Genomic DNA, 17,954 nt, shown 5'->3' with positions numbered 1-17,954 from the left:
GTTAACTTCATCATTTAACCCTTTTGGTACTGTAGTCTTCAAAGTATAAATCCAATAGGCTTCCCGATGATCTAACTGAGCTGCCATGTTCCCTCCACGTGTGGAAGGATGAATTTGTTTGACTATTGTCCACTTTAATTGAGAAATAGCTGATTCGCTTCCAAACGTAAAACCATTGGAGCCGTAGTTTTATGGCGAGATTTGTGTTCTGTCAATCGTACCTTCACAGGACGAGAGGTACACCCAATGTAGATCTTAGGGCAAGGGCAAATCACTGCATACATGACATTTGACGACAAACTGTTAGTAGACATTTTTCTTTTAATCTTATACAGTGTTCCTGGAGGCTGCCATTCTCTACCTGTGATCACCTGTTCGCACCACTCACACTGACCACATGTGGAGTGACCTGGTTCCCTTGTGACTTTGCAGCAGTGGTCAATTGCCCATGTACAATTATCACGAATATTTTTTCCCCTAGAGGTAGCAATAAAAAATACAATGCAAGGACAGCACATGCCAATGTCTTCTGACTGCCACCGCCATCGCTGAAACACCCATGGTTTGTTGTAGAACACGTGATGCGTATTTGGTCCTTCGTCAGTTTATATTGTAATAATTGCTGTCTGTCACTGTATCTAGCCCGCCTGTATGACCTAAAAGGGTACCCCCTGCTCTGAAAGTGCTTTTTAAGGATCTCTGCTTGTTTTTCAAATTACACGTCAGTGGAACATATCCTTCTAATTCTAAAAAATTGGCTTACCGGTAGGCCCATTTTGAAGCTTCTAGCATGAAGACTATGAAATCTCAATAAGTTGTTTCTGGCTGTCGGCTTACGATAGACTATGGTGGCAATCAGGTATGCAAAGTTTTCTTGTCCATTATGGAATCGCTTGGATAGTCCAAGCTGGTGCATACTCCTACACATAGACAGGGTCACATCCTTGACTTTTTTTGTTTGCAAAGACTGGATTCTGCAAGAACCTGGTTGAGTCACTCATAGGCCAGTGCCATGGTTGGATCATTTCTTAATTAATTGCTCTATAAAGCGTTGTACTTTGTTTCACAACACTTCTCAGCCACTCAGAATTTTAAGGTGGCCTCCCTTTGAGCCAGACCAGCTTCAAAGGGAGTGGGTACCGCTTCTCATGCCATCTGCCAGCTCAGGATGTAGGTTAACTACACATTTGGAGAATTCCCTTTATTCTTCCTTAAACATTCTTGGCCCCACAAAATCTCTGCTTTTCCAAAGTAAGAGAACAACCCCTTGGTACATGACTACTCTTATGGGCTATAAAATGTACTTTATGCTCTGCTGAACACGATGGCTAACTCTGATTTGACATCTTAGCGAGCTGTGCTATCAATTTACAAAGATGAGACCAACTTTGCTAAACAATGATGATACTCATCAAGAATGAATGAAACTGCATCTCATCCCCATGAACTATTCAGAATAGTTCACTTTTAAGCAGTCCTCCCCATGGGTTACACTCCGGTTCCCATGCATTTGCTATGCAAGTCATTTGCTTCTTTCTTCACTGAAAAAAAGCAAGTGGGTAGTGGAATCATTTGATTCTACTTGTCTCTCTTGAAGCCCTACAGCAGGTTATGGCTTCTTTAGATAAAACTCTCTCTTCTTTAGTGGTTCTCACCTTAGCCAAATCAGATCTAACCTGATGTCCTGTATGTCCAAGATGGCAGACTGTAGCAATTGTAAATCAACTTCAGGCAAGGTGGTTGGATCCACAACGGTCCCCGACCTTTCTTCTGGCTCCCGGCTTGGTGTAGAAACCTGTAATTCAGGGCAGAGATTCCCTCCTCCAAATTGTATTGGGGAAATGCTGCCAGGAAGCACTGTGGCGTCGCTGGAACCTGCTCCTTGTTGCAGTGATAAAACCCTCTGCAGGGGCAGCGTTACTGGGAAGCCATGGGACTAGGCACCTGTCAAGGCTGAAAGAAACTTCAGCCAATGGCGGGCCAGATGCCTCCATTCTAGTCAAGCCATCCGAGATGGAAGTCAAAGGGGGAATGGTGTACAGAGGCATAGTTTGCCACATTCCTCTGTCAATGGAAAAGCGAAAAACAGGAAAAGGCACCAAGGTAAAAAGAAAAAAAAAATTAAAGGGAGAGCTCAGACCACGCCTGACTCCTGGACCTTCTCGCTTCCCACCTGCCTCCAATGGCTGCCTGACTCTTGGACCTCTCTGTCTGCCACTGATCCCGGCCTGTCTCAGGATTCGCCTGATTTCATTCCGTTCTGACCCTGCTACTTAGAAGAATCTTCGCCGTTCACAAAGGCCCTTCCTAAGTCTTGCCAGCCCCGGCAACTGAAGGCTCAGCCCAAGGGGGGAACAAGGACTAGTAAAGGTGAAGCACTAGTTGGGCCTCTGCCTTGTCTGAGTCTATCTGACAACAGTAGAAACCTGCAGGGCTCCTCCCTACAGGTTGCATCAACCCTATCCCGGCCTAAGGGTCCACGCCTGCAACACTGGGGCTGTTTGTACACGGATAAGGAAAAAGTGGCAAGCTTACCCTTAGGAACTAGTGAGAGGGACATTAGCACCCAGCAGAGGGACTCTGTAAATAGTTCTAATGTACAGTTTCAGTTGTGGAAAGAATACTGGACTATGATTGATGTTTTGGAAATAATCAGTAAATTTTATTTGAACACCCAGTCTGTGTATCTTTCTGGTACTCTATTTTCCTCAGGGACACAGTTAAGGAGAAACACTCCATCACCTGGGCCAAAGAGGATTACCTCCCCCAACCCCCCCCCCCCCCCGGATCTGCAAAGAGAGGGAATATGATGAAGAGTGTAGTCTGAAGAATACATAACTTTTATGGCCCTAGGAGAAACAGCAAACTCTCAAAGGGTTACATGAATCTTCCATTTGTTCAATATCAGCCTGCATTTCATCTACAGACTCAATATTTTTTTTTTAAATAAACTAGCTTCACTTCCAATGATTTCACCACCATTCGATATTCCAGCTATCAGCACTCTCAGTCTCTGCCATCACCTGCAGACCCATCCGCCATCTTGGATTAGACTTGTTTTCCAGCCAGGCTTATCTTTTCTGAGTTTTACAAGCCACCTCTCTGAATTTTGCTTGACAAAATTATCCATAAAACACTACTCACAAGTAAGTTACAACTAGCTAGAGTTTTCATAAATTGGGAGAGGCACCTGGAACAAGGTCATCACACACCTGCTTATTGTGTCACATGGTCTCCTTGGTGCTAGGTCTTTAAAATAAAATTTTGTGCGCCCTAGTTGGTGTAGATGCACTCTGTGGTTGCTTACCCATTTCCCATTACAGAACAACAAAAAAGGTATGAAGGGATTTCTATGATATATTTCATCTTCCCTTTATGAATGATGTAGTGGCTTTGTTTCTCCAAATTATGCTAGAAACGGCCTATATAAAAAACAAAAAAAAAACATAAAAAAAAGAGACTCCCTTTATGAGTACATAACTGTTACAGATGAACGCAATCCTGCAGTGCAGATGTGATAGAGATGGAGGGCTGTGTGTCATCCAAATGAGGCTACATTTCCCACTGGCCCTATCCTTCCAGTCCTGCTTTATTCCGAGAATGTGGAGAGCTGAACAATGATTATTCGGTTTATGTGAGATTTCTTTTATTATCTTGAGATGCCAGCGTTTTATTTTAAATTAGACTTGCTGGCTGCTATTCAATTGAGGTAAACTGCAGCAATTGGAAATGGTCTTATGTTTTCCTCAATTGCAGATCTTTAATGCTTTGTACTGTCCTAAGGCACTGCTTAAAAAAGGCCGCAAATAAGAGGTTTTCTGTGTGCGTTGCTGTTTCTCTTCCTGTCACTGTTTTACCATCAAAACAGGTTGTGCAAGTGTTTGAGTGAATATATAAAATGAGACCAAACAGCTTTTGATATCTCGAGCTTGAATGTGTGTCGTGCTAATTCTTTACCTTAATTCCGCAGTGGGATTTATTTTTTTTTTTTAACTAAATTAAAAAACAAAAAAACCCAGTCAGTGGCAATTGGCATTTAATAGGTATATTTTGCTGTAGCTGTAAGAATTAATTGGCTCACTTTGAGATGGTGCAGTTGTTTGTTAATTGTACTAGGTCATGATTTAATAAAATGTTATGCTGTTCTCCACTCTGAACTTTGTTTAAGAAGTTTACAGCCCGCACAAGTGCAAACAAACTCAAGCGTGGTCAGGCATTTCTGGCCTTTTTCCAGTACTCTGACAACATCATGCTGTGAGCACACTCTTTCCTTCCTCCAGCGCACACCCAGACATAGCTGGCTCCGGACAGACGTGCTGCACAGTGGCCTGAGCCACAGAATCGGTCCTCTGTTTTCAAATGCATAATACACAAGATTTTAAATGACAGAGAAATTGTGCAGCTACAGGCATGGGTACACTTAATTTTATTTGATGTGTTTTATATACAGTCATTCCATGTGAAAATCACTAGTTCATAACTGTGTACAGGTTTGACATGCATAAGTAAGTGAGAACAGAGGTAGACATATGTATAGGTAGTAAACTAGGGGAACATTTAGAGACAAAGGTTGCATTTCAAAGGCAGAAGCGATTAGGAAAATAATGATTTATAGTATCATACCTGCTAAACTGCTGGTGAGTAAGAACCAAACCTTCTAATCTGATTGGAAATCTCACATCACAGCTTCCCACCATGTTCTGAATTTTGAAGTCCAAGAACTTGGCTGGGAATCCCAGCTTTTGCACCACCCGTGCATACTTCCTTGCAGCAAGTCGTGATTGCTCCTCACTTAGGACAAAAAAAATAAAGCAATCCGTAGATTAAGTGCCTAAATCTAGAACCCACTTGGGCATTAGTCAGAAAGATATCCTCTCCTAGCTCCAATTCTTGTACATCTAAGAATCACATAGGACTAGCTAAAAGTATAAGAAAATATATAAATCTATAATTGTGTTATATTGTACCCCGCTCAGTAGAAGATTCTCTTTATGAGTGATCTATAAATGACTGTAAATAAATACATTTAAATACTAACCCAGGGCTGATAGTAGAAATGAGGATTGCATTGAATAGCGATTATTTAGTTAACCTTGTCATCTGTAGAAACTCTAGATCAAATAAAGACTTTTTTTTTTGTTGGCCTAGCAGCCACGCTACACCCTTCCACGTGAAAGACCTGTTTTAATTTCTAGAACCAGCAGGGGCTTCGGGTGCTGTGGAGGTGATGTTCACAGCCTCCATTTGAGGGAGGGAAGACATCCAGTCACTGTACATACAATGGGATTTAGGGGGCACATTGACTGGGTCCCAGTTTTTGATTGTGGTCAAGCCTGCTGCTTGCTGTTTGAACTGTTGAATTTCAGAAATAATTAGCACAAACCTTTTTGCTCCGGTGCACACCATTTTGCCAGAGCTGAATATAAGTGCTGTTGTTCTGGGTTCTCGGATTCTCATGATAACTGCTGCAAACCTCTGGAAGAAAAGAAAGAATGATAGTAGCATTCTCGACTTGTAACCCAGAGTTAACCCTTCTACATTTTCATTTTTCAAAAGTGAAAGAAATTACTCCATCAAGCTGGCCCAACGACTCAGTGATAATGCTATATGATCTTGGGCAGGAGACCCCCAGCTTCTACGTCTCAGGCCGGGGATGCTGTAGAAGCATCTTTCCTAGCTACCTTCTCCCCTTCTGGTGAGGAAGTCCCAGCCACTACACAGAGATACCTACTGGCTGCATCTCAGCCAGAAGACGGTCATTGCGATGGCAGAGTTAGATAAGGAGGGAAACCCTGGGTAACTGAAAATGAAGCTCATAGTGGTCTAGTCCCATTGAACTGGAAGACCAAAAGGTATACAAGACAAAAATGACATTGATGCAGTTTTTGTGTTACATATCATTGTAGTTTTTCTACATGTTTCATTTATGCTTTACTTAATTGGAGTATATTTTGGTGGTAGTTTGTTGTAATTCTTTAGTGTATACAGTAGTACATAGAGGCATATGCCTCATTTGTTTAGGATGGACCGATTCCTCAAAAGCTCACACCTGGCAGGCCACACTCAAAGTTTATTCTAAGCATAATTCTCTTCTGACCAGAAAAAACAGACATTTTTATAACTATTTTTTTCAAAGTATGTTCATAGTCTTAGATATCACACTATAAGCTATTTTTAAATACTAATAACATGTATACATTCAAATTTACTATCATGAGAATCTGTCTTAAAAAAAAAAAAAAAGTCCCCATAGCAGATAGGTTTGTGAATGTCTCGCCAGAACATTGTTGAAAATTATGTCCCAGATACAAAATGCTCCAAACGGTCACACAGGAACTAGATTATATTTGTAGTGGGTTCAGCATGAATCCATTATAAATGCCAAATTTAAAAAACAGATATCAACTTAAAAGCTCTTTGATAAAGGATTATTGTTTCACCAATCAATGGCTTCATAAAGAGAAAGATGTATAAATATACATAAATCATCAGTTTTCAAACTTATGTGGACTTCCTCATGGAACAGCTAGATGATCTCACATTTCAAAAGTTGAATGTCTCCTTGTATTAACCGCAAATCTGAGCCTTCCTCTTTTTTGCTTATTTGGTTGAGAACTAAAACAGAGGCTTGAAGACATAAGACCCATAGACTACTTAAAACTATTTGCTATATGGACTTTTTTTTTTTAAACAAACACAAATTCTCAAGATAGTAAATTTGAGTGTATACATGTTAATTGTTTATTTTAAAGATAGCTTATAGTGTGTGATATCTAAGAATAAAATTTTAATAAAAGAATGTATTTTGTTTCTAGTAAAAATAAAATCATATCAAACAAACACTCATGTATATACATATACTTTTTTTCACACTTTATAATGTAAAAACAAAAAATAAAATTACCCCCCAAATTTAATTTTTAGTAATGGAATGCTCTACCAAAAATATCCATTCATAAAATGTATTTTCCAAAGAAAAATGAAAAAGAGTAAGTTTGACCTTTCATCAAGATATTCTTTTTTTGGAGCCAGATAGTTTCTTCCTGCTGCTTTGGGCTTCCAGCTCAGTTGGAACTGGGGTTGAAGATTTATTGCACCAGATTCCATTTGCGCTTACCTAGGAAATGTTACCCTACTGACAACTTCCTATCAGGCTTCAGGAATGTCCACAGTACTGAAACAGTCCTCCTGGCACTAACTCGCCACCTTTCTCAAAACAGTATGATGCTGGAAAGCCCTGCCTTACTAAGCCTATTTTGCCTTAACACCATTAAGCAGACTGGCTGATAACACCATTAAGCAGACTGGCCCTAAACTGGTTGTGCTCATTTGTAGCAGGAAGAACACAAGTTGTCATGTGAGACACCTACTCATCTGTCAGACCCCCTACCATATGACAGAGTTTGGCATCCAACTCAGATCCTGAATTGATGAGATCAGAAAATGCGATAGTCAGCAAAGACAAAGCACTGACTATGTTCAAGTCTTATCACTGAGACCCGGCAGAGATGCTATAAAATACAAACAACTGCCTCAGAGAAATCTGGAACTGGGCCACACCCAACAAAATTAAACTAAACTCCAACAAAACAGAGGCCCTAGTTACAGCTTCTACCTCTCTTGCCAACCACAAAATTATGCTCAATGCCCTCTCCCCCTCACAATAAAAAACTCAGTCTGGCATCTAGATGTCATTTTGGTCACCAAATCATGCATGAATTTGAAAATATCCACAATGGCTAGGAGTATCCACTTCCACCCCAGGCAACTTAAGCAGATAAAACTACACCTGGAGACAGGCCACCTAGCCATCCTGATCGGATTATTGCAACACACTATGCATGGGTCCTTCCACAAAAACTCCTGTATCACTTTCAACTGGTGCAGAACGCCACCACTCGATGCTATCAGAGTGCAACTATAAGGACTACATCACTCCAATCCTCTGAGACCTACACTGACTTCCAGTTTCCTGTCAGGCCAATTCAAAGTCCTCTGCATTGCTTAAAAAAAAAAAAAAAAAAAGCCTAGACTCTACCTATCCCCCTACAAAAACTGTAGACTGAGATCCAAAAAAAGTGGCCTTCTATGTCCCCCTGCTCCTAAAGACCTTAACCTGCAATTATGCCTGCTCCCTCTTCTGCCCCAAATTCTGGAATTCTCTCTCAACAGAAGCCAAACTTGTGACCAATAGAAACATTCCACTGTATAATTAAAACCTGGTTTCCCACCAAGCCTATCCTTCCAACCCCCTCCTGCATGTGCGTACCACTGCCAACACACTACATAATTTTCAACCCTATCATATAAATTTGTACTGCACTGCAATGTTATTGTATATAATTTTATATATATAAAAAAAACATACAGCATTACCTCATTGTATCTTAGACGCCATCCCCTTACTATGTTATACTGTACCACACTACCTCTTTTACCCTATGCGTCATGCTCTCCCTAACCCTTCTGCAATACCGCCTTTATCATATGGATATAAGAAATAGGTAACCATGTACTGAGTAATAAATCAAATCCCATCCTACTTCACTCAGCCCAGTGATTACAGCAACAGCCCTTGGCGGGGGCCATGCACCAGGACTCCTACAATCATGGGTCCCCAAGTCCAGCCATTAGTGTGATGATTGGGATCCTCCCCCAGCAGGGGTTATGAATGCTTGCTCCATAACAGCCCCAGATAACCTTAAGAATAGAAAATCTTTTGAATCAAAACCAGGTCTTGCCACTGAGCCACCAGCTTGGCTCTGATCTAAGAATTCTGAAATAATGCACATGCCTTTCCTAAAATTCTCTCATCAACCTTGGATTTTCTCCCATTTCTAAAGGATATTCACTTGCTTTTTTTGTTTTGTACTACAAAGTTAAAAGTTATTAAAAAATGGCTGCAGCATCCTCCTACAGTAAAGGACCAATTGCACGCATTATAAGCACTTACTTTTGGATTATACTCTGCATTTCTGGCATGCAAAGCTATTTTCTTCAGGTCTAATTTACAAGCCAAATTCACAGTTGAAACTATGTTTCTAGTAAGAAAAATAAAGATACATTTTAAACATTTTAAATTGTAAGATATATTTTAAAAATGTTAAAAAACAAAAAAAACAACCCACCTAATGTCACCTTTTATACAGCATAAATGCACAAGTTCATAAACTTTTCAAAATCCAGGAGTTGTCAAATCACTTCTAAAGATAGATTTTGAAAAGTTTATGAACATATATTAGAAACATATATACCAAAAGGTCTGTCTCTTCTGGTGGGACACAAACATCAAGATGAATGTCCTGCCAATATTACTTTTTGTTCTTACTATGCTGCCTATTCCCATATCAGTGCAATTGTTCAAGCAATCTAGTCACACAATAAATATATTAAAATTTGAAAGAAAAAAAAAAAAAGTTGTGTAGTGTGGATAAAGCTTGTAGAGCCACTACATCATAGGAAAGAAGAAGAGATGTATATAAAAAAAAAAACAACAAAAAAAACCATCTCCATATGAAAAGAAAGCAAATAAACTCACGATGTTACATGAAACAATCATGGCGTTTCATGAAAATAGATGCCAAGGTAGATAAATGGCTTTTTAAGCCTTGGGGAAAATATATAAAAGTTAACTGTATACAGCTCAAATTTCAGTTAAATACTTACTGCAACTGAGGAACTATTCCAGAAGCCTCTGAAACCGGAGTCATTGGTGTCATGGGTGTCATAGGTGTAATATGAACATTAGAGGCATCATGTGCAGACTCTGTACAATCAGGCATTGGATATGACTGAGAATGGCTCACATTTTCACTGTCATCCAAACATATACCACTGTCCTGCTCAGCTGGATTTAAGCTGCAGGATTCTCCATGTTGCTCCTCATGATGAGAATGATCTGTAGGATCTTCCCCAAGGTCATCAGGAAGAAAGCTGAGGTCCACAGAAGAAAAGTCAGTAGACAGCTCTTTGGACTGATTAAGCTGCGGAGCGAAAGAGGTCTCAGGAACAGACTGAATAGGCAAGTCTGTATCATAAGGACTCATAGCAGTATACATATGAGAAGATGACGACAGGGCATCCTTTGGGCAGGTAGAGAAGGGGGTAAAGAAGAGAAGAAAAAAAACCAATGATTGCATATCCTTTGGTAAATTCAATACAGTTACAGAACATCACAACAAAAGCTGCATTGGTAACAGAAAAAAAAAAAAAAAAAGTAGTTAGGTCCTAGAAGCAATTCAAAATTCTTACTCCGATAGTCTTTTTTCCTGTTTACTTATGGAGCATGAATAACTTGAGTAATGTGTGTCTAAACGTTACCTTCTACTGTTTTTAAAATGCTAGCTTTAGTAGTTGGTAAAAGGTGATACCCTTGATGCAAAAATTATAAAACAACTAATCAAGAGGCAAATCTAGACAACTGCCATGAGCACAAGTACCTGGATCCTCTATGTGGCTTTCAAATTACAGATTAAAATAGTGTTCAACCTAAATTAAAAAAAAAAAAAAAGAATTCAGATAGTCTCCTAGCTGATTAAGTGATCCACTGATCCTCACTGGTCACAATCATCCCATGCAGCCTCCATTTGTTCCTCAGAAACCATGGTATTTACTTCATTCCGTAAGAACTGGCTGGCTTTTCAGGATATCCCTCAATAATATTGATGAGAGATTTGCATAGATTTGAATGCAGACTGCCTCAAATGTATGCACATTTCATATTCTACTGCAACTATTAGCCCAATGATAAAGGGTGGTCCCTTCCATCCAAATTGCCAAAACAATGAAGTTTGAGTGTGGGTTAAAAAGTGCTGAAGCCAATGTTGATGTGATCTGAATAGGACACTGAATTTAGGAGAAAAGTGGAAATTCCCCCTGAAGAAGATATTTTTGAAACATGGATCTGGGTTGGGGAAGAGCAGGGGATGTTCTGCAATGCAAGATGTCATTTTTAAAAGGCAAATAGTAGAGAAATATATAAAATTATAATATTGTGGATGCTAACATAGGACCTATGATTATAAACATGGCTGCAATGTAGCCTTAAAACAAATATTAATCTGATAAGCCTAATATGATGGTCCTATTATAAAATTTTGTTGTTCAAGAGAAAAAAAAGGTTAGCAAGAAAGAAGGCGAGAGGATCTATTTTAATTGATTTACAAATTCTCATATATCTATTAAAATTAGGGATAATTTGACTGATAAGAGAGTGGGGGGGGGGGGAACAGTCTTACTTTTGAAGAAACTGTACTATTCCAGGAGTGGACAAATCTGGTCCTCGAGCCGCAAACAAGCCTAGTTTTCAGGATATCCATGATCAATATACCTGAGATGCAAATGGAGGCAGTGCGTGCAAATCTCTCATGCATATTAATTGTGGATATCCTGAAAACCAGACTTGTTTGTGGCTCATGAGGACTGGAGTTGATCAATAGACATTGGGGAAGTAGAGAACCATGTGATTTCCTTTTAGATTTGACATTCACTTCCAATCCACAAGAACTGTCTTCCAAGCCACATTCACTTCCTACTTCCCCAGAACTGACAGTCATTCTTTGACATGGCGAGACACCTCTGATGGCTCTTGCACAGCACGCTCTCCCTAGGCACACATACATCTCTCAACTGGCTTTAAAGGGACCACGGCAAGAAAAGTCCTGTGGCCCCTGAAGATGTCACTAGCACTGCCCTATAAAAGGGCACCTCCTGAACAGCAACTTGCCTCGGCAACAGGACACTCTGCCTCATAGTAGTGTGAGTTGCTTAACCATCCTGTCATCAGTTCCTGTGCCTTCAGCGTTCCTGTCTTTGTCCTTCTGTTCCAGCATTTTCAGTGGTTCTTCTCTGTCTCGAGGTCATCTTCATCTGCGCACCTGTTCTGCTCCTTGCCTTCCTGCCCTACAGTTGGATACTAGGTATTTGACCAATGCCTGACTCCTGGACCTTCTTGCTTCCCACCTGCCTCCAATGGCTGCCCCACTCTTGGACCTCACTGTCTGCCACTAATACCGGCCTGTCTCAGGATTCAGTCATATATATGACTGAAATCAGGTGTGCCTTCCTGGAGGCACACATAACCAGCTGGATTTTCAGGATACCAGTTCTTGTGGATTGGAAGTGAATGTCAATTCTAAAGGAAATCACATGGTTCTCTACTTCCCCGATGTCTATTGATCAACTCCAGTCCTCATGAGCCACAAACAAGTCTGGTTTTCAGGATTTCCACAATTAATATGCATGAGAGATTTCCACACACTGCCTCCATTGCATCTCAGGTATATTGAGCGTGGATATCCTGAAAACTAGGCTTGTTTGCAGATCGAGGACCAGATTTGTCCACTCCTGGAATAGTACAGTTTCTTCAAAAGTAAGACTGTTTCCCCCCTACTCTTGCATTAAGATACAGAGGTGGGGAAAATAGTCACTAGGAAGATTACTTGTTTATAATCTGTGGGTTCCACATTCTGCTATCCACCCAGAACAAGTTTTCCCCATGATAACGATGAAGTATGTTGTCATGAGTTCAGCTGCTCACTCATTTCCTTTTTGACTAGCAAATCTTCTGAATCAGGGCTATTGAAGTGGATATGAGCATATTTACAAATGTGGAAGTGTAGCAACAAGACAGAAGGCAAGTTTTTCAACTACTTGGTTAATTCAAGCTGGTATCAGGGTGGGTGGAAGCATAGTTAATGTATTTCCTCATTTTTATAAAAGGGACAAGATTGTACATATTGTATATGTATGTTGTTATATTTGATTCCAGGTGGGACGTCATGCTTTTTCCAAAAGTCACTATTTTTTTTAAACATACACTGGTTTCCATTTCCATAAATAAACTGGATGCATTTACAGCCAGAACTTCTAAGTTTGGGTGAATCAAACCCCCCCAAAAAACTCCAAAAGCCACCACACCACCTACATTTTGCTCTTCCTAAAAATCAGTTTATTACAGAAGATGGTCTTTGGACTATTTAAGGCAATACATTTGGAAGACCTCATGCCAACTAAAAATCTATACATCATCCATTATCTCAAAGCATATTAATGATGAGATCTTATAAACCCAGTAGATGGCAGAAGCAAGGATTGTTGACCTGTACAGAATTCTGTAGTTATGTAAGGTTCCTCCAATCTTGGCAATCCTCCCTCTTCTGAGGAGAAACTCCTTGACCAAGCCCCCCTTGGTCAAGGAGTTTCTCCTCAGAAGAGGGAGGGGGGGAGGAGGAGTGTGTAGATTTTGAATCCAGGATTTTCCTCCTCATGCAGCATTCGCTGCAACACAACACTCCACACTGAATATTGGGAAAATAGCAGAATCCTGACAATAGGATAAAACAAAGTTTATTTATTTATTTATTTAAATGATTTTATATACCGATAGCCGTTTGCACATCGTATCGGTTTCCAGAAAACTAAAACTTTTTGACAGTGTCATTAAACAGAACTTTTGGCACTGCCATTACATAGAACAGTAAACTTTGCATACAATAGAAGAACATCAGCAAACAGAAACTGGGTAACTATTTACAAGGAACGAAGGTTCCTAAAATTGGGAGCAGATGAAGGAGAAGTTAACAAACGTACATTGTGAAGGTAATACATGTAAGGCACTGTAAATATATAAGGAAATCAAAGGGGAGAAGGGAGATGAGAGAAGAGTCAGCAGAAGCACATTGTAAATGGTGATACCAGGAATGCATTATACACCACTTGGGGGGACATCAGGAGGATGGTTGTTGAGGGAGGGGTAGGCCTGTAAGAAGAGCCAGGTTTTTAGCTTTTTTTGAATTTGGGAGTAGATGTTTCAGTGCGCAAGTCTGGGGGCATAGAGTTCCACAGGGTGGGGCCGGCCAGGGAAAAGGCTCTGTTCATTGTGGAAATAAGTTTAGTGGATTTGATAGAGGGGGTACGGAGTGTCCCTTGGAGGGCAGTACGGGTGGGTCTAGTGGATGTACGGGAAAGCAGCGGGGGGTTGATCCAGTCAGTGTTTTCGTTAGTGATGCTTTTATGAATGAGGGAGAGAACTTTGAACAGGATACGAGACTGTATTGGTAACCAGTGGAGTTCGTGAGTGTAGGCGTGATGTGGTCACGTTTCCTAGAGTTAGTGAGGATACGAGCTGCGGCGTTCTGTAGGAGTTGCAAAGGCTTAGTATGTGTAGCAGGGAGACCAAGGAGGAGTGCATTACAGTAGTCTATTTTGGAAAAGATAATAGATAAAAATGGAAAAGATAAAAGATAAAAAAAATAAAAGAAAGTTCACAAAAAAAAAGTGATACATCTGCTAAACAAAACTTATGTTTAAATGAACATTCTAGAAATAGGTTTAAAGGTGAATCCAGTCACTGGGTTGGAATCTCATTCTCCTCTGAGAAGTCATCGTCCTCTCTAAACAGTTCAAAGATTAAGTAAAACTGTAATCTCATTTTGCACTACTGTTTCACATCTTGTATGTAACCAAAAGCCATCTTTGTCAGCAGCTTACAAAACAAGTCAGTTCTTCTTGCTCCTGGGTTAATCATTGTCCTGTTGAATAAAGTCCCAAAACAGCAGGAGAAAACTAATGGGCTAAACAATAGAAAAAGAGAAAAAAATGGAAAGTAGGTAATTTTTTGATTCGAGTGTGCTCTCTACCATAACCTATTTGGATTTGAGGAGATTTAGGAATCCAATCCTGGCCTGAAGGACATGCTACAGGGAAGAGTAGGCCAAAGATCTTGATAAAAAAAAAAAAGCAGAGGGGCATTCATCTACTGTGTGGCTCTATAGGGCCATTTCATTCACAAATGCATGAAAAAGAATAGTGAGTTGGGGGGACCAAGACATCATGAAGCAATTTCCCTCAAAAGGGGTGGATTTCTCTATAATAGCACAGGTTTAACTCTAGGCCCAGAGTGCCATTCCTTTGCAAAGCTGCCATGGGAAACCACCTTGGTGCAAAATAGATGCTCATTCAGTTTTACTAATAAAAGCAAAGGGGGACCCCACACAGAAGAGAGGGCATAGAAACCTATATGTCAACACTTACCCGGGGATATGGGGGGGGAGAGCTTTAAAAGCACACACCAACACAAGCATAATACTTCTACCTAGCTCTGATCTCAAGAGTCATAAACAGACCTGGTTTTCAGGATATCCACAGTGAATATGCATTAGGTATGTTTGCGTAAACCGTCTCCATTCTGTGCAAATCTCTCATCTATATTCATTGTGACTATCCCAAAAACCAGGTCTCTTTGTGGCTCTTGAGGACCAGAGTTGGCCTCCCCTGTACTATGACGAAAAAAATCTGTGAGACAAACCTTTAGAAATAAGGGTTTCTTCTGCTACATTATATATTTCAGCACTTTTTAGAAATTCCAGTTTCTAAAGCCATCATTATTTATTTTTGTTCTAGAGCCCCAAAAGAACCAGGCTTTAAGAAAGTTTCCCCAAAACTGAGAGCAAGTTTTAAGTCAAAGAAACATGATTTTTTTTTCTGGATGCTTCTAGGGGAGAGACGGACAATGATTTTTGTATAAAAGATTATACCAATAAGAATTACATAAAATAAAAAGAAACAGAGGCATAGCTAGAGAAAGAATAAAAATATATACAACCCCCCCCTCCCAATATCTAGCAACTAAACTTTAGATGCTAGATAAAAGTGTTATTATAGTTACTAGTTTGTACATATTATTGCTTGCCCACTTTCTTCAGCCACTTCTGCCTCTTTCATTTCTTTTATATAAATGTTTCAAGTATAATCTTGAGAATCCATGCTAATATACTGTGGATTTATACTGTAAGAGGGTAGAATCACTTTTTTTTTTTCCAGAAAATTAAAGAAAAAAAAGCACCAGACTGGATTTGGGGGAATACCCCCATTGATGCCTCTATATCGCTCCATGGTGAGACCACACCTTGAATACTGTGTACAATTCTGGTCGCCGTATCTCAAAAAAGATATAGTTGCAATGGAGAAGGTACAGAGAAGGGCAACCAAAATGATAAAGGGGATGGAACAGCTCCCCTATGAGGAAAGGCTGAAGAGGTTAGGGCTGTTCAGCTTGGAGAAGAGACGGCTGAGGGGGGATATCATAGAGGTCTTTAAGATCATGAGAGGTCTTGAACGAGTAGATGTGACTCGGTTATTTACACTTTCGAATAATAGAAGGACTAGGGGGCATTCCATGAAGTTAGCAAGTAGCACATTTAAGACTAATCGGAGAAAATTCTTTTTCACTCAACGCACAATAAATCTCTGGAATTTGTTGCCAGAGGATGTGGTTAGTGCAGTTAGTGTAGCTGGGTTCAAAAAAGGTTTGGATAAGTTCTTGGAAGAGAAGTCCATTAACTGCTATTAATCAAGTTTACTTAGGGAATAGTCACTGCTATTAATTGCATCAGTAGCATGGGATCTTCTAGGTGTTTGGGTAATTGCCAGGTTCTTGTGGCCTGGTTTGGCCTCTGTTGGAAACAGGATGCTGGGCTTGATGGACCCTTGGTCTGACCCAGCATGGCAATTTCTTATGTTCTTATGATAATGGGCTTACAAAAAAAATGGTTAAGTTACCACACTTCTTTTACTTCCAGCCTGCACATATTCAATTTTGACCATAAACTACTTGTACAACATAACATTTAGGATTATTTGTCCCCAAAAGGGGAGGTTTGTCTCACTGCTGGAAAGTGGACATGCAGGTAAAAATAAATACTACCAAAGCAGCACAGTGGAATCTCTTTAGACTAAAGTAATCTAGTCCAGGTGGTTCACAGAAGGCTGAAAGTTGTTTTATTTTACAACTCCTACTTTCACATGGCTGCACAAGAGGGCATCTTAAAACGGAAGCACAAGTTCCTTTTGGTTTGCAGCCAACAGATTTGAGTGCCCTCCTAAACTGTTCGGGTATAGTCTTGAAGTCAGAATAATGAGAGAGAAGGACGGACAGAGTATTATTTACGCACACATACATACTTATTAATGCATTTATATGAAAGTACTACTGCTTGGCAGCAGTACGCCCCTTCCCATACGGCTGGAATTAATGCATTTCATCCACAGAGGTGCTAGCTAAGGGATCCAGTTTCTGGAGAGAAATTATTCTGGGATAGGACTGTAGCAGCGGAGGAGATAGAGCGTTATAACCGAAAACCTCAGAGTAAGCATGCGTGACCGGCCTCGCTATACTGCGGGAACTGGCCGCAAGGAGGCACGCGCACAGCCAAGCCAGTCACAAGGTACAATGGAAACGGCAGAGGAGAAAATCAGTTCATACTAAAAGCAGAAAACGTGCATTTACGCAATATATAGGTCCTGCTTACCTCAACCTCGCATTGATCTAAATAACGCTCGAGAGACGTCTCCGCTTCCATGACAGCTTCCGCCCCCAACAACTTTCTCGGCCCTTGCCCTCTCTACTAGCCGGCTAGGGGTCGAGTGATAATGAATTAGCCCAACATCTGAACGCATCCCCTCCCCCACCCCCCGGACTAATTAGGTTTCGTTTTTTTTTTGTTTTGTTTTTACTTCAGTTCCAAAAATTGGTTGGTTGAATTAGGTTTGCTTTACATAATAGAACTTTTTGTCCCTGGAGGGGGGTCTTACAATGTCCAGCCCTCTCATTCTCCCTAAAGTAATGAATCATTTTATTATATTCTACGACGTATATGGTTCAAGTTTAGTGCCAAAGCCCATTTAAATTCCAGAGGGGTAGCCCTATTAAGCAGTAGTAGCATTTAAGTCCTGAAAGCGGACAAATTGACTTGAAAAAGAAATCCGGCCAAAACGTAGGCGCGCCCATAGACGCTAAATTGGCCACAGGTTCATAAGGTCACAGGTGGAAGGTATAAAAAAAAAAAATCTCACCGCCTCTGTTTTACGTGGGAAAGGACAGATCATACAGGTCGGAAGGAGGGGAAAAACAAAAAAACCAACCACCACCATAAACCCACCTACAGCCAAGCTGC

The 17,954-nt window shown here is 40.4% G+C and overlaps 1 protein-coding gene across 4 annotated transcripts in view; it reads right to left on the bottom strand.

The window, feature by feature from the left end:
- TBPL2 (TATA-box binding protein like 2) overlaps nt 1-17,500 on the bottom strand; it is a 68,791-nt gene extending 51,291 nt beyond the window's left edge. For 2 of the 4 annotated variants that reach the window (XR_003856260.1, XM_029598264.1), the window contains exons 1-5: nt 17,310-17,500; nt 9,667-10,082; nt 8,954-9,041; nt 5,384-5,475; nt 4,624-4,791 (exon numbers count right to left, since the gene is read on the bottom strand). Coding sequence is in view for 3 of the 4 variants with exons in the window: in XM_029598264.1 (XP_029454124.1) it covers nt 4,624-4,791; nt 5,384-5,475; nt 8,954-9,041; nt 9,667-10,082; nt 17,310-17,360 (815 nt within the window). In the remaining variant the exon portion in view is untranslated. Of the gene's footprint in view, nt 1-4,623; nt 4,792-5,383; nt 5,476-8,953; nt 9,042-9,666; nt 10,083-16,962; nt 17,237-17,309 lie in introns of those variants that run through there. The other 2 variants (XM_029598262.1, XM_029598263.1) reach the window with 2 other exon arrangements.
- Between the last annotated feature and the right edge of the window lie 454 nt (nt 17,501-17,954).

Source organism: Rhinatrema bivittatum, chromosome 4 (assembly GCF_901001135.1).
Source record: "Rhinatrema bivittatum chromosome 4, aRhiBiv1.1, whole genome shotgun sequence".
Taxonomy (NCBI): domain Eukaryota; kingdom Metazoa; phylum Chordata; class Amphibia; order Gymnophiona; family Rhinatrematidae; genus Rhinatrema; species Rhinatrema bivittatum.
The sequence above is the reverse complement of the archived record's forward strand: the minus strand, read 5'-3'. Positions and strand labels throughout refer to the sequence as shown.